Below are 24,611 nucleotides of genomic sequence, written 5' to 3' on the forward strand. Positions count from 1 at the left end.
ATCAAACAGTTGGCGTGCAAATTTGATTGATAGAAATGTACAAGGAATTGTTGGGCTTTGGACAAAGTTGCAAGGCCGTGAATAAACGTGAATTGGTGCAATCGTAATTTAGCCGGTCTAAAAGTGAAAAGCCCTGCAGTGATTTATTTATGTGTCTGTTGCTTTCATGCTAATGAACTGTGCTTTTCCAGGTCTGTATCTGACAGTGTGTGCCTCCAAAAAGCACTCTTGTGCACTTTTGCCTCTTTTTTAACTCTGGACCTGTGCAATGTAATAGATGTCACATACAACAATGTCACATTGCAAATAACAGGTTCACATTTTACCAGCAACATCGTGCTCGTTTGGTCGATATGCCGAAGAAAAAAAAAGATCCAAATGACATCTGACTGAAGGATGTCTGGCGGAGCTCACATTTTTATTTTAAGATGTGCAATGAAGAAATGTCTGTAGGGACACATTACTCTTAGTGCATCCTTAAACTAGCAATGCTGCATAATAGGCCATCATTTTTAGTGTGGTTTTTTTTTAGGGATTTTGATTGAGTTTTGGATAATGGCCAACATTGCTTATTATTACAACCATGAAAAGTATTTAACAAACACAATTTCACATTGCAGGCACGTTGTCTGTTTTAAAGTGCACGAACTGTACATTGAGTGGATCGTGTTTCAGTCATTTGATACCTCACTTTCACTTGTAGTCATTTCATCTCTCAAGGCCTTCCTTCATACTCTGCTGGATAGAAAATGTAAATTCACGTCTGTGTTTTGTCCAAAGGGATTTAGACATTGTTGGTTAAATGGAAGACAAACACACTGTGTGTTTGTGTCTCAGCATATGGTCTCTGAAATATCAATGTGTGCCAAATCCTGTGTTGTCTTCCTGCAGGTGATGAGTCGGACCACATCATGTCTGAAGTACAGGGCACGCTGGAGTTTTCCGTAGAGTTGCACAAGTTTCACAATGTGGATCTTTTCCAAAGAGGGTAAGAAAATATCAAAGATGAAATGTATCGTGATGATTATCTTTACAGTACTCATTACACACCCAACTAATTGATTGGACCTGCAGGTCATACACAGGGAATGAAATACAGGAGGCAATTTGTTGGCCAATTAAAATACCAACACCTTCCACTCAGTGCATGTTGTATTATGTAGGACATTTTGTGGGAGTAATATGATATAGGTTACATTTGCATGATAGCCGTAGCCAGCAGCTGAAATGTGCTGATTAAATCTACTGCTGTGATTCTCGCTGGTGGTACACCAAAGGATCACTTCATGAAATATGTACTGACGTGACTCCAGCCGTTATCGCAGGGTTATCAGCCTTTAATGGAAGTCCGACTACTGTAGGCCGTAGTCAACGGCAAAATAAATAAGACAGAACCGTCATTTTCCTTTACCCAGCCAATCAGCTTGCAGAACATACGTAAAGAAAGACGAACATTAGCAGAGAAAGCTGCACGCAACTAGGACACTTTCAAGGCCATGGGAAACCACACCATCTGTTGAACTTTGAATAAAGTACACGTGGAACATAACATAGAACCCAGTCCGTTACAATATACACTACCGTTCAAAAGTTTGGGGTCACCCAAACAATTTAGTGGAATAGCCTTCATTTCTAAGAACAAGAATAGACTGTGGAGTTTCAGATGAAAGTTCTCTTTTTCTGGCCATTTGGAGCGTTTAATTGAGCCCACAAATGTGATGCTCCAGAAACTCAATCTGCTCAAAGGAAGGTCAGTTTTGTAGCTTCTGTAACGAGCTAAAGTGTTTTCAGATGTGTGAACATGATTGCACAAGGGTTTTCTAATCATCAATTAGCCTTCTGAGCCAATGAGCAAACACATTGTACCATTAGAACACTGGAGTGATAGTTGCTGGAAATGGGCCTCTATACACCTATGTAGATATTGCACCAAAAACCACCACATGTGCAGCTAGAATAGTCATTTACCACATTAGCAATGTATAGAGTGTATTTCTTTCAAGTTAAGACTAGTTTAAAGTTATCTTCATTGAAAAGTACAGTGCTTTTCCTTCAAAAATAAGGACATTTACATGTGACCCCAAACTTTTGAACGGTAGTGTAGATTCAATAAAAAGATATTAAAAACATGAAATGCTAATGAAAATCTTTTCAACTGATGACACGAAAATGAAAGGAGATACAAATTAAGTTCTTGTCTTTTTTGGACTACAGAGCGCATCAAGATATAAGCAGCACCCACTAAATTTTAGAAGAAAAAATGTTTTTTACATCTATTAGCCCGAATATAAGCCTCAAATATATAACGTTGTGAAATGAGTTATTTACACCGTAAGATTCTGTAAATGTTTATTTACAGACCTTGTTTCCAATCGGTGTCTGTAAAACGGCTGATCAAACAAAAAAGAAGTCATGGTCAGGGATCCACGATCTGTGCAAGCTAGCTCTCCAATCAGCTAAACACACCCAATAACTCCACGCCGACTTTTTGGTGAATTTACTGAGGAATTGGTGAAAGTGAAACAATACAAAAAGAATGCCTTTGTAAGTTAATACAACTAACCCAGGCACTCGTTGACGTGTTCGTATATTAGCTAATGCTAATGTCATTAACATTAGCTATAGCACTTACATGAAAACACTCCTACAGACATCACACATGGGACAGTTTAGTAAGTATAAATTGTTGTAGTTATATTGTAAAACTAAGAAATGTTGCTTGGAGTGATGATTGAATGCATACGAGCAGAAACGCTATGGCCTGCTAGAAGGATGGTACTCCGGTTGAAAAAAAAAAGAAAGAAAAAGCACTACCGTTAAATGAAAGAACACTGCAGCACCCGCTGTGAGAAAATTGGTCCAAAAGATGCAGCCATAGCACAAACTATAAAACACCCGGTTTTTGCTTCCTAACACTATCAGCACAATGTTTCAACTTGTTCATTATTCTCTCTTACTACATACTACTGTTTGAGCAGAACAAATGAAATAGTACACAATAAATGATACAAAGCAAAAAGTACTACTCTTTTAAATATTTAGATTTTTCACCTCAATTCCCCGTGTCCATGGAATTATTCCCTAAGTTTGTAAACTAAAGCAACAAAAATGACATTTTGAAAAAATAAACATATGGACTTAATCACTCTAGTCTGGATCATATACTAATTCGGTCCCCTCCAAGGTTTCTCATTGTCCCATTGGGTTGAGTTTTTCCTTGCCCTGATGTGGGATCTGAGCCCAGGATGTCGTTGTGGCTTGTGCAGCCCTTTGAGACACTCGTGATTTAGGGCTATATAAGTAAACATTGATTGATTGAATTGGACCCATGCTAGTATCCGTTTATGGATGGTTGTGCCCCCCTTTTATGTGTTTCCTGACTGTGACTTAAGAATCGACTTGTTCATTTCCTGTTAATATCTGCTTTCTTTCTACAGTATTGATGTACATACAGTATATGTATCAATACTTTCTACTGCGCTTGTACTTTACCAAGTACTTATTACTTGCCGGTGTTGAAAGCTAACTTATCAACTTTTACCTTGAAAATAATTTTTTGTCTTGAAAATCAACTTCAAGACAAAAAATAATTTTCAAGGTAAAAGTTGAATTTAAAAAAAAAAAAATTTTGTGTTGAAAATCAACTTGTCAGCACGGCGGCAGAGGGGTTAGTGCGTCTGCCTCACAATACGAAGGTCCTGAGCAGTCCTGGGTTCAATCCCGGGCTCGGGATCTTTCTGTGTGGAGTTTGCATGTTCTCCCCGTGACTGCGTGGCTTCTACTCCGGCTTCCTCCCACCTCCAAAGACATGCACCTGGGGATAGGCCCCTCCCACCTCCAAAGACATGCACCAGGGGATAGGCCCCTCCCACCTCCAAAGACATGCACCTGGGGATAGGCCCCTCCCACCTCCAAAGACATGCACCAGGGGATAGGCCCCTCCCACCTCCAAAGATATGCACCTGGGGATAGGCCCCTCCCACCTCCAAAGACATGCACCTGGGGATAGGCCCCTCCCACCTCCAAAGACATGCACCAGGGGATAGGCCCCTCCCACCTCCAAAGACATGCACCTGGGGATAGGCCCCTCCCACCTCCAAAGACATGCACCAGGGGATAGGCCCCTCCCACCTCCAAAGACATGCACCTGGGGATAGGCCCCTCCCACCTCCAAAGACATGCATCAGGGGATAGGCCCCTCCCACCTCCAAAGATATGCACCTGGGGATAGGCCCCTCCCACCTCCAAAGACATGCACCTGGGGATAGGCCCCTCCCACCTCCAAAGACATGCACCTGGGGATAGGTTGATTGGCAACACTAAATGGTCCCTAGTGTGTGAATGTGAGTGTGAATGTTGTCTGTCTATCTGTGTTGGCCCTGTGATGAGGTGGCGACTTGTCCAGGGTGTACCCCGCCTTCCGCCCGATTGTAGCTGAAAATCATTTTTTGTCATGAAATTCAACTTTTACCTTGAAAATCATTTTTTGTCTTGAAAATAATTTTTTTTCCTTAAAAATCATTTTTTGTCTTGAAAATCAACTTTTAGCTTGAAAATAATTTTTTGTCTTGAAAATAATTTTTTGTCATGAAGTTCAACTTTTACCTTGGAAATATTTTTTTGTCTTGAAAATCATTTTTTGTCATGAAGTTCAACTTTTACCTTGGAAATATTTTTTTGTCTTGAAAATCAACTTTTAGCTTGAAAATTATTTTTTGTCTTGAAAATCATTTTTTGTCTTGAAAATCATTTTTTGTCATGAAGTTCAACTTTTACCTTGGAAATATTTTTTTGTCTTGAAAATCATTTTTTTCCTTAAACATTTTTTGTCTTAAAAATCAACTTTTACCTTGAAAATAATTTTTTGTCATGAAAATAAACTTTTACCTTGAAAATCATTTTTAGTCTTGAAAATCATTTTTTTCCTTAAAAAACATTTTTTGTCTTAAAAATCTACTTTTACCTTGAAAATAATTTTTTGTCATGAAAATCAACTTTTACCTTGAAATAATTTTTTGTGTTGAAAATCAAATTTTACATTGAAAATCAACTTTTACCTTGAAAATAATTTTTTGTCATAAAAATAATTTTTTTCCTTAAAAATCAACTTTTACCTTGAAAATCCTTTTTTGTCTTGAAAATCAACTTTTACCTTGAAAAGCATTTTTGGTCTTGAAAATCAACTTTTACCTTAAAAATAATTTTTAGTCTTGAAAATAATTTTTTTCCTTAAAAATCCTTTTTTGTCTTAAAAATCAACTTTTACCTTGAAAATAATTGTTTGTCTTGAAAATCAAATTTTACTTTGAAAATCAACTTTTACCTTGAAAATAATTTTTTTCTTAGAAAATAATTTTTTGTCTTGAAAATCAACTTTTACTTTGAAAATAATTTTTTGTCTTAAAAATATTTTTTGTCTTAAAAATCAACTTTTACCTTGAAAATAATTTTTTGTCATGAAAATCAACTTTTACCTTGGAATCATTTTTTGTGTTGAAAATCAAATTTTACATTGAAAATCAACTTTTACCTTGAAAATAATTTTTTGTCATTAAAATAATTATTTTTCCTTGAAAATCAACTTTTACCTTGAAAATCCTTTTTTGTCTTGAAAATCAACTTTTACCTTGAAAATCCTTTTTTGTCTTGAAAATCAACTTTTACCTTGGAAATCATTTTTAGTCTTGAAAATAATTTTTTTCCTTAAAAATAATTTTTTGTCTTAAAAATCAACTTTTACCTTGAAAATAATTTTTTGTCATGAAAATCAACTTTTACCTTGAAAATCCTTTTTGGTCTTGAAAATCAACTTTTACCTTGAAAATCAACTTTTACCTTGAAAATCATTTTTAATTAGCTTAGCAATGCCTGCTCCTGGCTCGCTCTCGGTGTGTAACATGTTTAGCCTCGTACTAACAAATGCAGTCTGTAAAAGGGTGTGATTATTATTAACCTGGGGAAGCGGCGACACACTGTATGGAGGAGCTGCTGTATTGTCAGCCGGGGAAATAAAAATAAATAGTGATCTGTGTTTGTGATCGGCATTAATCTGCAATGGTGATGACGTATTTTTTCACAAAAATTAGCCGATACGTATCGGGGGCTGATCATCCCTAGTCATTATGTGCTAAAAGCCGGACAAAGGTGGGGTATGATCCTTATAACGCTGTGAAAAGACATCTGTGTAGAATCATGACCGTGTGTATTTGCACTTCCGCTCCTGAAACACTGCACACTAAAGGGGGAAGGTTTGTGGAAACATGTGCCCATACTGTTGTTTTTCAACTCAATCATCACACAATTTGGTACACGCCTTCATTGGACTGACAGGAACACGTGTGTCAAATCTGAGCAAGATTGCTTGGAAAACATGGCGGTCATCTTCCTAATTGTCCATAAGTCTAATAGAAATATCCTCACTATTACATGTATGCTAGCGTGTCTATCAAAGCAACCAATAGGGGGCGCCACACATGTCATTACAAGTGTGTATGTGCACCAGCCTAAATGTTCCTCTTCTTCAGGTTCTACCAGGTGCGAACAGGATTAAAGGTCTCCCCCCGGGTGCCCCACAGGGTGATAGTGACCACTCAAGATAATGCAGGTGAGAGCTGATCATTTATATATTCATGGCAATCTGCTTTACAGTCTCCTTCTCCAGAAACCCAGGAAGTCAATTCACTGACAACATGATTCACAGAAATAAGTTATTTTTAGCTACCCGTGGCTTGGCCGTGTGTGTGTGTGTGTGTGTGTGTGTGTGTGTGTGTGTGTGTGTGTGTGTGTGTGTGTGTGTGTGTGTGTGTGTGTGTGGACACAGGCCAAGTGAGTACATGTTTAATTGGTAGGGGTTCCTGCCTGCCGTCATTAGAGAGATGACAAGTTATTTCCCTACCTCATTAGGTTATGGCAGGACTATTCAAACTATCCAGCCTGGCCTACCAGTTTAGTTCAAATATTAGGGTCCTTAAAAACTGTGGCCATTATGTAAACATGCCGTTGTCTAAGAAGATTTGTCCATGTTCATGACTGATGAGGCACTTATTAACAGCAAACATGTACCGCATTTTTCGGAGTATAAGTCACTCCGGAGTATAAGTCGCACCGGCCAAAAATGCATGATAAAGAAGGAAAAAAACATATATAAGTCACCCTGGAGTATAAGTCACATTTTTTGGTGAAATGTATTTGATAAAAGCCAACAGCAAGAATAGACAATTTAAAATGTGTAAAGAATAGTGAACAACAGGCTGAATAAGTGTACGTTATATGAGGCATAAATAACCAACTGGTATGTTAACGTAACATATTATGGTAAGAGTCATTCAAATAACTATAACATATAGAACATGCTATACGTTTACCAAACAATCTGTCACTCCTAATCGCTAAATCCCATGAAATCTTATACGTCTAGTCTCTTACGTCAATGAGCTAAATAATATTATTGGATATTTTACAGTAATGTGTTAATCATTTCACACATAAGTCACTCCTGAGTATAAGTCGCACCCCCGGCCAAACTATGAAAAAAACTGCGACTTATTGTCCGAAAAATACGGTACTATACCTAGGGATGATGTTTGATAAGAAATTATCGAGTTCGAGCCTGTTATCGAATTCTCTTATCGAACCGATTCCTTATGGATTCTCTTATGGAGTCCAGATAGGTTGTTGTATATGGAAAAAAACACACAATATTTGGTTGAACAAAAACTCACTTTTATTATATAAGAAAACAATTTAATCTAATAAATAAATAAATATTGACTGTAGCCCCCCTAACAAAATAAAATAAAATAAATAAATATTGACTGTTGTTACCAAAAGTATATTAAGTGGGATTTTTCATCAAAACAAATATATACAGTAACACAAAAACAAGCTGTCTCTGTGATCACTATAGGTGTATAAATAATAATATAGTGTTAAATAAAATCAGTCCCTTGGGCACAAAACTGGAAATAATACAGCTCTCCAAAAAGTGCAATTCTGCTGCTATTTGACATAACTGTTTGTTATGATGCTTTGACATTTTTGCACTTTATTTCTTTATTGAAAGAACATTCTATGAAGAGAAAAGTTGTTTGCAAATGTGGATACAATGCTAAAAAATGAAAAGTCAAAGCTAAAAAAAGAAATACACTATAATACACAAACATTATTTCTTTATAGGGGGAAAGATGTTATGAGCTAGGGAAAATAACAACTACACTACCCAGCATGCAACGGGAGTGACGAGCATGCGCGGTAGCCCCGAAAAGTGTTGTTGCATGTCGTCACCCGTGAAAGTAAACGTCAAGAACTCAGCCAACACGCCTCGTCTGCATTATTTATAATTAGACAGACAACACATATAAAGTGTGATTTTGTAACGTTTACAAGGAAAGAAAAACAAAAGTTAAAAAAGGGATATCATGTCATATATGTTGTATATATATGTATGTGCTGCGGTGTCATATATGTTGTATATATATGTATGTGCTGCGGTGTCATATATGTTGTATATATATGTATGTGCTGCGGTGTCATATATGTTGTATATATATGTATGTGCTGCAGTGTTGTATATATATGTATGTGCTGCAGTGTCATATATGTTGTATATATATGTATGTGCTGCGGTGTCATATATGTTGTATATATATGTATGTGCTGCGGTGTCATATATGTTGTATATATATGTATGTGCTGCAGTGTTGTATATATATGTATGTGCTGCGGTGTCATATATGTTGTATATATATGTATGTGCTGCGGTGTCATATATGTTGTATATATATGTATGTGCTGCAGTGTTGTATATATATGTATGTGCTGCGGTGTCATATATGTTGTATATATATATGTATGTGCTGCGGTGTCATATATGTTGTATATATATGTATGTGCTGCGGTGTCATATATGTTGTATATATATGTATGTGCTGCGGTGTCATATATGTTGTATATATATGTATGTGCTGCGGTGTCATATATGTTGTATATATATGTATGTGCTGCAGTGTTGTATATATATGTATGTGCTGCGGTGTCATATATGTTGTATATATATGTATGTGCTGCGGTGTCATATATGTTGTATATATATGTATGTGCTGCGGTGTCATATATGTTGTATATATATGTATGTGCTGCGGTGTTGTATATATATGTATGTGCTGCAGTGTTGTATATATATGTATGTGCTGCGGTGTCATATATGTTGTATATATATGTATGTGCTGCGGTGTCATATATGTTGTATATATATGTATGTGCTGCGGTGTTGTATATATATGTATGTGCTGCAGTGTTGTATATATATGTATGTGCTGCGGTTGTTTTAAGAAGGTTGTGACAGCTGCCGTAAAGGAGGTGCGTTGCTAGCATGGTTGCTATGTTTCCGGTGGGTGGTAAAAGTGTTGGTCATGTGTTTGTACCCTGCTGAGATCTTTCAGTAAAGTTATTCATTGGATGATAGCTTTTGTTTTGAACTTTATTACACCTTGGAGCGCTTTTTCCCGTCCATTTTTTTCCTGCTTTCGCTATCTGCGCCTAATGACTGAGCTACGTGACGTCATTTCTTGTGATGTCTCGCGGGGCATTTCTGGTCGGGACGGGATTCGTTCCGAGGGATTCGAATAAAGAACCAACTCTTTTTCTTTACTATAGTGGTCTCGATAACGGGTACCGGTTCTCAAAAAGGGATTCGAGTCCGAGGACTCGGTTCTTTTCTTATCGAACAACCGGGAAAACCGGTTTCGAGTATCATCCCTAACTATATCTACAATAGTATTTATAGCCCTTCAACTTTTGTATTCATTTTGTCACATCACAAACATAAATGTATTTTATTTGCATGTTATGTGAAAGACCAACACCAAGTGGTATACAACGGTGAAGTAAAAAGAAATGCTACATGATTTCTTGTGCAAAAGTATTCAGCCACTTTGAGTCAATACTTGGTGGAAGCACCTTTTGTGTCCAGCAGCTTTGCACAACTAGTGACTGAAATGTTCTTTGCTAAACAGCTCAAGCTCAGTCAGATTAGGTGTGGAGCGTTTGTGAAAGGCCGTTTTCAGATCTTTTCGATTGGATTTAGGTCTGGACTTTGACTGGGCCATTATAACAAAAGAATATGTTTTGTTTTAAACCATTCCATCGTAGCCCAGGCTTTATGTTGTTGTCCTGCTGGAAGGTGAAGCTCTGCCACAGTCATACATCTTTGGCAGACTCCAACAGCTTTTCTTCCAGGATTGTTCTGTATTTGGCTCCATCCCTGTTGAAGAGCAGCACCCCCAGATCATGATGCTGCCACCATGGGAACAGTGTGTGCAGCGTTACTTCACATAGCGTTTTGCATTTAGCCTAAAAAGCTCAGTTTTGGTCTGGTCTGAACAAAGAACCCCTTTCCAAGTGTTGTCAACATGGTTTATGTCAAACTTATTGTGGTTTTCTTTGAACAATGGCTCTCTTCTTGTCACTATTCCATAAAGACCACAATTGTGCAGAGCACGACTAATAGTTGTCCTGTGGACAGATTCCTCCACCTGAGCTGTGGATCTTTGCAGTTGGTCCAGAGTCACCTTTGGCCTTTTGGCTGCATCACTGGTCAGTGCTCTCCTTGTAACTTTGCAATGGACGGCCTTTTTTGATAGTTTTACAGTTGTTCCATACACTTTCTGTCTCCGGATGATGAATTAATTGAACAGTGCTTTTGTGAAATGTTCAAAGCTTGGGAAATCTTATAGCCTAAGTCTGCTTTAATCTGATCCACAACTTTAACCTGTCTGGTGTGTTCCTTGGAGTTCCTGACTTCTTAACCAACCTCTGAGGCAGTGTTACAGAACAGCTGGATTGTTCCTGAGATGAGATTACACACGGGTGGACAGTATTTGGTTACTAGCAATCTTCAGCCAATCGGTTGCACTGAAAGGGGACTGAACACTTTTGCACACCGCACTTTGAGTTTTTTTTGAGTTTGAGTTTGAGTTTGAGTTTATTTCGGACATGCAAGCATACAACATGATACATCACAATTTCCAGTTTCTTTTCAACATGTTCGAAAAGGAGTAGGAAGAAGCAGAGCTTATTTAATCCTACCCCTTTTCTTTACATAACAGTTGCAAAACTTTTTGTTCACTTCCTGTTCACAATTTTTTCACAATAAACTCCATAAGTAATCACAATAAAAATAAATAAATAAATAATAGTAAGAATTTAATAATAATAATTGGTGAAGTAAGTCATATTTCATATGATGAGATAAGTAAGATTACTTTAAGAATGCTTTTTTTATTTGGAAACAATGTTTTGAATCATGTATGTTTTTATTCAAGTGTATATTACTGTTTTGGTCCTTCACGTAAGATTCCAATAGAATATATATTTTTGTGGTTTTATTGTGACAAAATATGGAAAAGTTGCAATTAGCTGTACACTACCGTTCAAAAGTTTGGGGTCACCCAAACAATTTAGTGGAATAGCCTTCATTTCTAAGAACAAGAATAGACTGTGGAGTTTCAGATGAAAGTTCTCTTTTTCTGGCCATTTTGAGCGTTTAATTGAGCCCACAAATGTGATGCTCCAGAAACTCAATCTGCTCAAAGGAAGGTCAGTTTTGTAGCTTCTGTAAGGAGCTAAAGTGTTTTCAGATGTGTGAACATGATTGCACAAGGGTTTTCTAATCATCAATTAGCCTTCTGAGCCAATGAGCAAACACATTGTACCATTAGAACACTGGAGTGATAGTTGCTGGAAATGGGCCTCTATACACCTATGTAGATATTGCACCAAAAAGCAGACATTTGCAGCTAGAATAGTCATTTAGCACATTAGCAATGTATAGAGTGTATTTCTGTAAAGTTAAGACTAGTTTAAAGTTATCTTCATTGAAAAGTACAGTGCTTTTCCTTCAAAAATAAGGACATTTACATGTGACCCCAAACTTTTGAACGCTAGTGTATATTAAACACATTTTTTTTCAGATTAATCACACAACTGTGATTACTCGCAGTAAATTACTTGTGTGTGTCATTTAAAAAATATTTGTTTTTCCACCTCCCTTTACCATTTTTATATATTTTTGAAAAAGCTCCAGGGAGCCACGAGGGCGACACTAAAGAGCCACGGGTTGCAGACCCTCGGCTTAAACCATTAACTTTGACATACCTAATAAATATGTTTAGGAAAAATGAAAACAAATAAATTGAAGGAAAAAAGTGTTCCTGAGTCTGTCAGTTCTGGCTGGGATGCTCGACATGTACAGTAGAGGACACAACAATGTGACCACATCTCCAAAAATGAAGACTAGTGTCATTTACTTGCCACCATGATAGACTGGAACATTCTTCAGATGCAGGCCTGATGCGTTTACAACACCAGGGAGGGAGGGGTCTGTGACCCACTTTGGGTCCCAATCCACCAGTTAAGAACCACTAATCTAAAGGATCTTTGACTAAAGCTGTTAACAGCAGAGATATTGTAGCATAGCAGATCTTTGCGTGGTGTTTAATTTATGGCTTTATTTATCATTGTTATAAGCATGTTTTGAAGTAAAAATGTGGAGGTAGCCTACATCTATGGTCCTTTGCTTTCTGAAAATATCACCCTCAGAACAATTTAGTTAGTCTTAAATTGCTATATTTGTAGTTTAGGATGTTGTTGTTGCTTAAAGCAGTGTTTTTCAATCTTTTTTGAGCCAAGGCACATTTTTGCGGAGGCACACCCCCAACAGAAATCACTAAAAAACGAAACTCAGTTGACAGTAAAAAGTCGTTTTCGCAATTGTTGGATATGACTTTAAAGCATAACCAAGCATGCATCAATATAGGTCTTGTCTCAAAGTAGGTGTACTGTCACCACCTGTCACATCACACCCTGACCTATTTTGTATTTTTTGCTGTTTTCCTGCGTGTAGTGTTTTACTTCTTGTCTTGCGCACCTATTTTTTTTGTATTTTCCAGTAGCAGTTTCATGTCTTCCTTTGAGTGATATTTCCCGCATCTACTTTGTTTTAGCAATCCAGAATATTTCAGTTGTTTTTATCCTTCTTTGTGGGGACATTGTTGATCGTCATGTCATGTTGGGATGTACTTTGTGGACGCCGTCTTTGCTCCACAGTAAGTCTTTGCTGTCGTCCAGCATTGTGTTTTTGTTTACTTTGTAGCCAGTTCAGTTTTAGTTTAGTTCTGCATAGCCTTCCCTAAGCTTTAATGCCTTTTCTTAGGGGCACTCACCTTTTGTTTATTTTTGGTTTAAGCATTAGATACCTTTTTACCTGCACCCTGCCTCCCGCTGTTTTCGACATCTACAAAGCTGCCACCTACTGATATGGAAGAGTATTACACGGTTACTCTGCCGAGCTCTAGACAGCACCGACACTCAACAACAACACATCATTTGCAGACTATAATTACTGCTTTGCAAAAAATATTTTTAACCCAAATAGGTGACATTAGATAATCTCCCACGGCACACCAGACTGTATCTCACGGCACACCGCGGCACAGTGGTTGAAAAACACTGTGCTAGAAGACTAAAATGTTCAACAAAACATACGTGTGATTAAGGTAGGCGTGTCCATTTGCAGCCTGTAGCTTATTTTTGCACGGTCCGCGACACAATCGTTAGCATTCTATTATTAGCATAGTTTTTTTATGGCTAGTTTTGTAGGTATACACCTCAGTCATATTTTGGTACTTGACGCATGTTACAGTTAGCACTTTAGCATGAAGCTAATATAGCAGGTGTACACTGCAGTGTCATACATTAGCACTTTTGCATGTAGCTAATATAGCAGGTGTACACTGCAGTGTCATACATTTGCACTTTAGCATGTAGCTAATATAGCAGGTGTACACTGCAGTGTCATACATTTGCACTTTAGCATGTAGCTAATATAGCAGGTGTACACTGCAGTGTCATACATTAGCACTTTAGCATGTAGCTAATATAACAGGTGTACACTGCAGTGTCATACATTAGCACTTTTGCATGTAGCTAATATAGCAGGTGTACACTGCAGTGTCATACATTTGCACTTTAGCATGTAGCTAATATAGCAGGTGTACACTGCAGTGTCATACATTTGCACTTTAGCATGTAGCTAATGTAGCAGGTGTACACTGCAGTGTCATACATTTGCACTTTAGCATGTAGCTAATATAGCAGGTGTACACTGCAGTGTCATACATTAGCACTTTAGCATGTAGCTAATATAGCAGATGTACACTGCAGTGTCATACATTTGCACTTTAGCATGTAGCTAATATAGCAGGTGTACACTGCAGTGTCATACATTAGCACTTTAGCATGTAGCTAATGTAGCAGGTGTACACTGCAGTGTCATACATTTGCACTTTAGCATGTAGCTAATATAGCAGGTGTACACTGCAGTGTCATACATTAGCACTTTAGCATGTAGCTAATATAGCAGGTGTACACTGCAGTGTCATACATTAGCACTTTAGCATGTAGCTAATATAGCAGGTGTACACTGCAGTGTCATACATTAGCACTTTAGCATGTAGCTAATATAGCAGGTGTACACTGCAGTGTCATACATTAGCACTTTAGCATGTAGCTAATATAACAGGTGTACACTGCAGTGTCATACATTTGCACTTTAGCATGTAGCTAATATAGCAGGTGTACACTGCAGTGTCATACATTAGCACTTTAGCATGTAGCTAATATAGCAGGTGTACACTGCAGTGTCATACATTAGCACTTTAGCATGTAGCTAATGTAGCAGGTGTACACTGCAGTGTCATACATTTGCACTTTAGCATGTAGCTAATATAGCAGGTGTACACTGCAGTGTCATACATTAGCACTTTAGCATGTAGCTAATATAGCAGGTGTACACTGCAGTGTCATACATTTTGGTAAGTCCGTAATGCTCACTGCAAGCATGCTATTGTTAGCATAGTACTCTTAACATGATAACTTTTTTTTAGCTCATTGTGCTCATAATTCTTGTTACTTGACGCTATCTGGCCGGCGTGCTAACTGTTAGCATTTGAGTTCTACTTTGGCTCTTCAGCATTCACGCAAAAGTTCTGCTGAAATTACATTTTGTAGTTATTTGGAAAACAATCTGTATATTCTGCGTGTTTTGAAGGTGTAATCTAGCAAAATGGCCCCCACATCCTTTAATTTGTCCGTCTGTGGCCCTCAGTGGAAAAAAGTTTGGGCACCCTGAAGTAGGCTTGAAATATGCCTCACATCAGCCATAATGTAAAGGGGTTATACATTCAGTCACTGCGTTTCATTTGGGAAAGTGCCGAAAGGAAATCTGCATCAAACATCCATATCCATATTCAGATCATAAGCCCCTCCCCCGCTATGCAGCTCCTTCCACAAGGTCGTGCACGAGGCATCCTGACAGCCAGCCGGCGAGAGGAGAAAAGCACATTTAGCGTACACAGCAACAGGAAATAATCCCTTACTGCGACCAAAGTGCATGCTTGACATTTTATTCCTTTGGCCCAGACGAATGGCTCGGTGTGTGCGTGACGGATTGTGGCAAACACTCCAGTCGAGCATTTAACGATGGCCATTGACTCGCAATAACGTAATGATTTTCAAGGCAGAATGTCATACTTTCATGAAGAGCAATTGTACGCTGCGAGTTTAGTGGGTTTTATTGATGGGCTAGCACAGGGAGAGGAGAACACACAGCACATGTAGAGTACCAGCGGCTGTAAGCAGATTATGGCTGGGACTGAAGCTTAAGGGCATTTCAGCAAGTTTTAAAGTGCAGGATGTGATAATGCCCCCAAAAAACACGTACAGACGGAAGCGTCCCATGATGCAATAATCTTTTGATGTGTGCACGTGTTGCAAGCATGCATACTATTAATATCAGCAAGTTGTACAGTATGCTGTCATGATAGTCTTCATTACTTTCAACATGTGTTTAAGAGCTCCTCGGGCGTTCATTAGTGCTCGGGCCTGCTCACAACCACTCACCAGGGGGCTTTTAAAAATAATGGAGAGCAAGATTTGAGTTTCACTCGTGCACTTTTAAATGAACTTCTACACGGACCGTGACATTTATATTTGCATGGCCTGGGCAATAACATCTCAGATTTGTTCACTCAATTACATTTTTGGACAATTTTTTTCCTTTACTTTTTAAAGAAAACATTGAATACAAATGATGGAGATAATTCGAAACTCATTTTTCTTTTATTTGATCAAAAACTAGTACCGTATTTTTCGGATTGATAAATCGCTTCGGAGTATAAGTCGCACCGGCCGAAAATGCATAATAAAGAAGGAAAAAAACATACATACACTACCGTTCAAAAGTTTGGGGTCACGCAAACAATTTAGTGGAATAGCCTTCATTTCTAAGAAGAAGAATAGACTGTCGAGTTTCAGATGAAAGTTCTCTTTTTCTGGCCATTTTGAGCGTTTAATTGACCCCACAAATGTGATGCTCCAGAAACTCAATCTGCTCAAAGGAAGGTCAGTTTTGTAGCTTCTGTAACGAGCTAAAGTGTTTTCAGATGTGTGAACATGATTGCACAAGGGTTTTCTAATCATCAATTAGCCTTCTGAGCCAATGAGCAAACACATTGTACCATTAGAACACTGGAGTGATAGTTTCTGGAAATGGGCCTCTATACACCTATGTAGATATTGCACCAAAAAGCAGACATTTGCAGCTAGAATAGTCATTTACCACATTAGCAATGTATAGAGTGTATTTCTGTAAAGTTAAGACTAGTTTAAAGTTATCTTCATTGAAAAATAAGGACATTTTAATGTGACCCCAAACTTTTGAACGGTAGTGTATATATACGTCGCACTGGAGTATAAGTCGCATTTTTTGGGGAAATGTATTTGATAAAAGCCAACACCAAGAATAGACATTTGAAAGTAAATTTAAAATGTCTAAAGAACAGTGAACAACAGGCTGAATAAGTGTACGTTATATGAGGCATAAATAACCAACTGGTATGTTAACGTAACATATTATGGTAAGAGTCATTCAATTAACTATAACATATAGAACATGCTATACGTTTACCAAACAATCTGTCACTCCTAATCGCTAAATCCCATGAAATCTTCTTCCTCGGTGTCGCTTCTAAACAACTCTGCCAACTCCAAAGGTATACCTTTGGAGTTGGCAGAGTTGGCGTCGCTTCCTCTTGCCGTTTTCTGCTGCATATTTCACTACGTCCAGCTTGTAATCTGCAGTATATGATTTCCTTTTCGCTGCCATTTTAGTTCAGCCCTTCTCAGTTTTTATAAGTTACCGCAAATGTTGAAATGATCCATTTTTATAGCTACGGACATAGTAGCAGGTAGCATCCCATGACCCACAATGCACTTCTGCCATGACCCGCCCCCGCCAAATTTTTATTGGTTGACGTGTGAGTGACGATTGCTGACATTCGCCTCGTCTCTTACGTGAATGAGATCAATAATATTATTTGATATTTTACGCTAATGTGTTAATCATTTCACACATAAGTCACTCCGGAGTATAAATCACACCCCCGGCCAAACTATGAAAAAAAACTGCAATTTATAATCCGCTAAAATACGGTATATTGAAATCTTACTCTTAGCAAAATTCAAGTTTTTATAATGTTGTTCTTTTTAGAGCAGATATAAATGATACTTTTAATGGAATGATTGAATAAATACTTCTGTAAACAAAAATGTAGTATGGCACATTGCATGCAAATGGTCTCTAACATTGAGATCATCAACATTGAGTGCTAACTGTGAGCATTTTAGTTCTACTTTGGCTCTTCAGCGTTCACACAAAAGTTCTGCAGAAATTACATTTTGTCGTTATTTGGAAATAAAATAATGCTGTAATATAGCAAAATGGCCGCCACATCCTTTAATTTGTCCGTCTGTGGCCCTCAGTGGAAAAAGTTTGGCCACACTGAAATAGGGTCCAAATAAAAATAAAATATAAGTTTTTTTCACAAAATTAGATTTTTGGACAATTTTCTTTCTTTACTTTTTAAAGAAAACATTGAATACAAATGACGGAGATAATTCGAAACAAGTTTTTCTTTTATTTGATTAAAAACTAGTATAATAAAATCTTACTCTTAGCAAAATTCTAATTTTTATGATGTTCTTTTTAGAGCAGATATAAATTATACTTTTAATGGAAGGATTTTCCAAGAACTAAATACTTCTGCTTGAATAAATACTTCTGTAAACAAAAATGTAGTATTGCACATTGCATGCAAATGGTCTCTAACATTGGGATCATCAACATTGAGTGCTCACTGTGAGCATTTTAGTTCTACTTTGGCTCTTCAGCGTTCACACAAAAGTTCTGCAGAAATTACATTTTGTCGTTATTTGGAAATAAAATAATGCTGTAATATAGCAAAATGGCCGCCACATACTTTAGTTTGTCCGTCTGTGGCCCTCAGTGGAAAAAGTTTGGGCACCCTGAAATAGGGTTCAAATAAAAATAAGATATCAGTTTTTTTTCACAAAATTCGATTTACCATTTTTGGACAATTTTGACAGAGATAATTCAAAACAAGTTTTTCTTTTATTTAATCAAAAACTAGTATATTGGAATCTTACTCTTAGCAACATTGTAGTTTGTATAATGTTGTTCTTTTTAGAGCAGATAGAAATGGTACTTTTAATGGAATGATTTTCAAAGAGCTAATGCTAGGTTCACACCAACGGCGCTTTGACGGCGCTTTAAAGCGGCACGCAAAGCGGCGTTATAGCGTAACAAAGCCTGATTAAAGCGTGAGGGTCCTAATGGATGGTGGGAAAGCTTGTGGCAAGTTCGCCAAAAATTTTTAAACGGTTTAAAAAAATTCTGCGCTCTGTCAAGAATGGAATAAAACGCAGAGAGCGTATCAAAGCATGACAAAGCTCAGCAAAACTTGACTAAAAGCGTAGGAAATCTTAACAGATCTTGGTTCAAAGCGCGGACCCCTACAAATAGGAAGTGACTGTGATATTGACTAGTGACATTGAAACTTTTATGTAAAACCAACACAGGATTACAAATCCATTCTCTTTTGCATCATTGCCTTTTTTATACGATGATCATTGTTTCTGTACTTCTTTAGAGTTTACTGTTTGATGTTGCAGTTTGACATTACTGTATGAAAATGTTAATAATAAAGACAATATGTTACGTTTTATAAAAGAAATGCCTTTAATTAATTTCAACTAGCATAAGAAATGAAAGATAGACATTTATTAAGATGACAAAAATTAAAGAAATGAAGATATAAAACATAATATAACGGGAAAAAAAGAGAAATTGAAAAAATAAATGAATATAAAAAATGGGTGGATAAAACAAATGCCTTTTAATATTTTCAACTAGCATGAAAGATAGATATTTATTAAGATGACAAAAATAAAAGAAATGAAGATATAAAACATAATATAACGGAAAAAAAAGAGAAATTGAAAAAAGAAATGGATATAAGAAATGTGTGGATAATTGCCTTTGAATATTTTCAACTAGCATAATAAATAAAAGATAGATATTTATTAAGATGACAAAAATAATAGAAATGAAGATATAAAACATAATATAACGGAAAAAAAGAGAAATTGAAAAAAGAAATGAATATAAAAAAATGTGTGGATAATTGCCTTTGATTATTTTCAACTAGCATAATAAATAAAAGATATTTATTATGATGACAAAAATAATACAAATGAAGATATAAAACATAATATAACGGAAAAAAAAGAGAAAGTGGAAAAATAAATGAATATAAAAATGTGTGGAAAACAGTATACTGAGTTTTTCACATTTTTTTTTTTTGTGTGTAACAATGCACAACAGAGCTTGATAATCGTGTCAGAGCCTGATTTAAAGCGTCAGGATCTTATCAAAGCGTAATAATGTTCAATAAAGCGTAATAAAACGTATCAAATCGTGATTTAAAGCTTATCAAAGCGTGAGGAACGGTAACAAAGCGGCAACTAATTCGTATCAGAGGGTATCAGAGCGTATCAGAGCATATCAAAGCATAACATTACTTCGGAGATCGGGATATTCGTGGAAAAATTGACAATAATGACGGCGCTTTGCTCGCCGATTGAAAGCGCGGCAAGCGCCGTTGGTGTGAACCAGGCATAAATGAAGAGCTTCCAGCGTGATCGCCTCCTTGCTCACAGCATTTAGCACACAATCTGCAGACCCACCCCCCCCCTGATTTAAATATATATGTAATGTACTAATGGCCACATTTATAATAACATTTAATATTTATGTACTTTAATCATCTTAAGTGTACGTGGCGCATTAAATATAAAAACGCATCATTGATGTTCGCTTTGTTTCAACTGCATCGCTGATATCTACTCACTGCAGACTTCATGAGAGCCAACAAACATAAAACATCACTTACTGTACAATGTCTGCTGTCATTAGGATGCTGACTGCAAGGATGTTCATGTATTCCCATTTAGATAAAGAATGACTCATAATCCTCGCAAAGAAAAGGGGGCTGGAACCAAGCGTCTTTTTGTGTCGGTCTCGCCATTTCGGGGTCTAAACTGGCTGTCAAAGTGTACCAACATGTTGGACTGTGTCCTCATCCTTCTACTATCCAGGTGGGAGGCAGGATTTATGATGTACAATAAAGTTTGACGAGCAAGGAAACGAGAAAGCAGTCAACATTGGCACACAAGCCGGTGGTCAAGGTGCCGCGCTAAATAGTTTGTCTGCGTTAGCACTTATAATAACAATATCACTAATACTTGCTTAATACTCAAGTCATCAAATGTAAATGAAGTATTGTTGGCGCTTTTTGAATGTTTATTTATTGGGTTTTATGGGCAGCAAAGAGGACGTCTCCGCTATAAGCAGAGTTTTATTTACGTTTATTTACGAGTTAGAATGCATTAAAAAAAGTACATCCGTCATGTCTTTCATAATGATTGTGAACGATAAGAAAAATAAAAAAGTGCAGTTCCCCTTTAGTAGATCAACTTTGCGTGCTATGAAGTTTGCACATATTTAGTACACGCAAACCTTTAGTAGATCAGACCCTGTATCTTTTTCACTTCAAATACCACAACCATGGTTTTTTTAGAGGGTTTGTCAAGGACGTCTCAGAATAACGTTACAGAATGTTGTCCTGACTATTTACTTGGATTATATTCCAAAAAGTAAGAAACTTTGCATGTTTCATCTTGCAGTATCTATGAATGATGATCTGGATAGTTGTTAAAAAATGTCTCTAAAAGAATGATCTTTCTTTGATCTTAACTAAGTTCTTTGGACTTTGCAATTGTTCTAAAATGTTGGTCGATCCAATCAAACATATCAAATCTTAACAAATGCTGCCAAAGTGAAATCATCAAGATTGCTAACATGGCTTGCCCTTGTAATGTTAAGCCATTCTGGAACTATTACCATTTATTATAGGATTTAAGTTGATTGTTTTGAGAAAATCGTCTGGTTGTTAAAAATCATTGCTTTGTACTTTGTATTAATATTCCATCCTGGAAAGAAAACTGTTCAAATCATCGAGAATGCAAAATGAAAATTACTTTTATGAGTGCAGGTAAACTTTTGACCTCAGTTGTAATAAAATCATTCAAACCCTCAAGATGTTGTTAAACCAAGGTGTTAATTATCGAAGCCAATATTTGGCATTTTGAAATATATCGGTGTCAGCTTTTTAAAAAAATTCGTATCAGCCTTTTTTTTCTTTTTTACAACTACAGCAGAACTACATTAGCAGATACAATACACATAATAGCATTATTTAGTAGATGAAAATAATTAGTTAAGTAGATATAACCACTGCTCATCAGCCTGTTTGCCTTGCATGAGAAATGTTTCGTTTTTTCAATGCAGGCTTTATAATTGTATACAATTGAGAAGATGGCGAGTTATTGTGATGTAGAAACATCCCCTATTTTTGACCAATTTTCCCAGGAGATTTCCCATATTTTGAAATGGAAATGTTGATGCGCCTCTTGACATAGACACGTGTAATAAAGGTGTTTGTAAAATCCCCATGGTGTAAATGAAGCACATTAGTTCTGCTACTTGTCCCACATTTCCTGAAAAATAATGTCAAAAAAGCACTTCAAGTCTTGTTCAGCTGTTTACTGACATAAACTATTCATGTTTTACTGCAAATTAATATCCGCTCCAATTACAGGAATTGCTTATCGGCCTCCTTGATACGAATAATCGGTATCTGTATCGTCCCTGAAAATCTAGTTTAAAGGCCTACTGAAAGCCACTACTAGCGACCACGCAGTCTGATAGTTTATATATCAATGATGAAATCTTAACATTGCAACACATGCCAATACGGCCGGGTTAACTTATAAAGTGACATTTAAAATTTCCCGGGAAATATCCGGCTAAAACGTCGCGGTATGATGATGTATGCGCGTGACGAAGTCCGAGTAACGGAAGTTATGGTACCCCGTAGAATCCTATACAAAAAGCTCTGTTTTCATTTCATAATTCCACAGTATTCTGGACATCTTTTGCAATTTGTTTAATGAACAATGAAGGCTGCAAAGAAGACAGTTGTAGGTGGGATCGGTGTATTAGCAGCGGACTACAGCAACACAACCAGGAGGACTTTGTTGGAGCGCTAGCTGCGCTAGCCGCCGACCTCACCTTGACTTCCTACGTCTCCAGGCCGCCAAACGCATCGGGTGAAGTCCTTCGTCCTTCTGCCGATCGCTGGAACGCAGGTGAACACGGGTGTTGATGAGCAAATGAGGGCTGGCTGGCGTAGGTGGAGAGCTAATGTTTTTAGCATAGCTCTGTGCGGTCCGGTTGCTAAGTTGCTAAGTTAGCTTCAATGGCGTCGTTAGCACAGCATTGTTAACCTTCGCCAGCCTGGAAAGCATTAACCGTGTATTTACATGTCCACGGTTTAATAGTATTGTTGATTTTCTATCTATCCTTCCAGTCAGGGGTTTATTTATTTTGTTTCTATATGCAGTTAAAGCACGATGCTATCACGTTAGCTCGTAGCTAAAGCATTTCGCCGATGTATTGTCGTGGAGATAAAAGGCACTGAATGTCCATTTCGCGTTCTCGACTCTCATTTTCAAGAGGATATAGTATCCCAGGTGGTTTAAAATACAAATCCGTGATCTACAATAGAAAAAGGAGAGTGTGGAATCCAATGAGCCAGCTTGTACCTAAGTTACGGTCAGAGTGAAAAAAGATACGTCCATCACTGCCTCTCAAGTCCTTCACTGTAACGTTCCTCATCTACGAATCTTTCATCCTCGCTCAAATTAATGGGGTAATCATCACTTTCTCGGTCCGAATCTCTCTCGCTGCATTGTAAACAACGGGGAATTGTGAGGAATACTAGCTCCTGTGACGTCACGCTACTTCCGATACACGCAAGGCTTTTTTTTATCAGCGAGCAAAAGTTGTGAACTTTATCGTCGATTTTCTCTACTAAATCCTTTCAGCAAAAATATGGCAATATCGCGAAATGATCAAGTATGACACATAGAATGGATCTGCTATTCCCGTTTAAATAAAAAAAATCATTTCAGTAGGCCTTTAATATCCGCTCCAATTACAAGAATTGCTTATCGGCCTCCTTGATACGAATAATCGGTATCGGTATCGTCCCTGAAAATCTAGTTTAAAAGTCTATTTTCACACATGACAAAAGTGCTGAACACTTTTTTGTGAGCGTGTCAGCACTTTACTCGCGTACGTCTAAGAGTAGTCAAACGCTGATGGTTTGTCAGCACACTTGCACAAAGGTTGTGCAGTCACCTTCACACGTCCAACAGTCACGCTCTCACCCCCGCCGTGGTGTTCCGCTTGATGCTGCAATATCAGGAGGAAGCCCGTGGAGAAGGGCCGACTAGACAGACAGGCACAGCGCCTCAGCGGGGAGTTAGAGAAGCCTCTCGGGGCCTCGCAGCTGGACGCTTGTGTGTGAAAAGACCGCAGGGTATACTTTCTTTTTACTATATGTGCTGTTAAAACATGCAGATTCTGTCATTCTCCTGCTTGAGAACGCCTGTTTTCTCTTTTTACAATGAATGCTAACATAATAGCACATCATGACAAGTTAGAGATCAACGAAACTGAAGCATGAAACACAAGCAGTGATACCGTGTCCCTCAATGGCCGACAAAAAAGTCTTATTTTATTGTATTTTTTTACTTAGAAACGCTAAAATCTCTAGATATACACTATATTGCCAAAAGTATTTGGCCACCCATCCAAATGATGAGAATCAGGTGTCCTAATCACTTGGCCTGGTGTATCAAATCAAGCACTTAGGCATGGAGACTGTTTCTGTGAAAGAATGGGCCGCTCTCAGTGATTTCAGGCGTGGAACTGTCACAGGATGCCACCTCTGCAACAAATCCAGTCGTGAAGTTTCCTCACTCCTAAATATTCCAAAGTCAACTTTATTATTAGAAAAGTGAAGAGTTTGGGAACAACAGCAACTCAGCCAGCAAGTGGTAGGCCACGTAAACTGACAGAGAGGTCAGCATAGTGCAAAGTGGTAGGCCAGGTAAACTGACAGAGAGGTCAGCATAGTGCAAAGACTTTCTGCACAGTCACTTGCTGCAGAGCTCCAAACTTCATATGTGACCCGTGCTGGCAAAATGAGTCGGAATACACAAAGGCTAAT

At 37.6% G+C, this 24,611-nt stretch overlaps 1 protein-coding gene across 3 annotated transcripts in view; it reads left to right on the forward strand.

The window, feature by feature from the left end:
• The window catches only part of LOC133635906 (protein FAM135B-like), a 185,947-nt gene that overhangs the window by 52,500 nt on the left and 108,836 nt on the right, over positions 1 to 24,611 (forward strand). For all 3 annotated transcript variants that reach the window (XM_062029353.1, XM_062029354.1, XM_062029355.1), the window contains 2 exons: positions 892 to 988; positions 6,525 to 6,604. In XM_062029353.1, the coding sequence (XP_061885337.1) occupies positions 912 to 988; positions 6,525 to 6,604 (157 nt within the window). In that variant the 5' untranslated portion in view covers positions 892 to 911. The remainder of the gene's footprint in view (positions 1 to 891; positions 989 to 6,524; positions 6,605 to 24,611) is intronic.

Source organism: Entelurus aequoreus, linkage group LG20 (assembly GCF_033978785.1).
Source record: "Entelurus aequoreus isolate RoL-2023_Sb linkage group LG20, RoL_Eaeq_v1.1, whole genome shotgun sequence".
Classification (NCBI taxonomy): Eukaryota; Metazoa; Chordata; class Actinopteri; order Syngnathiformes; family Syngnathidae; genus Entelurus; species Entelurus aequoreus.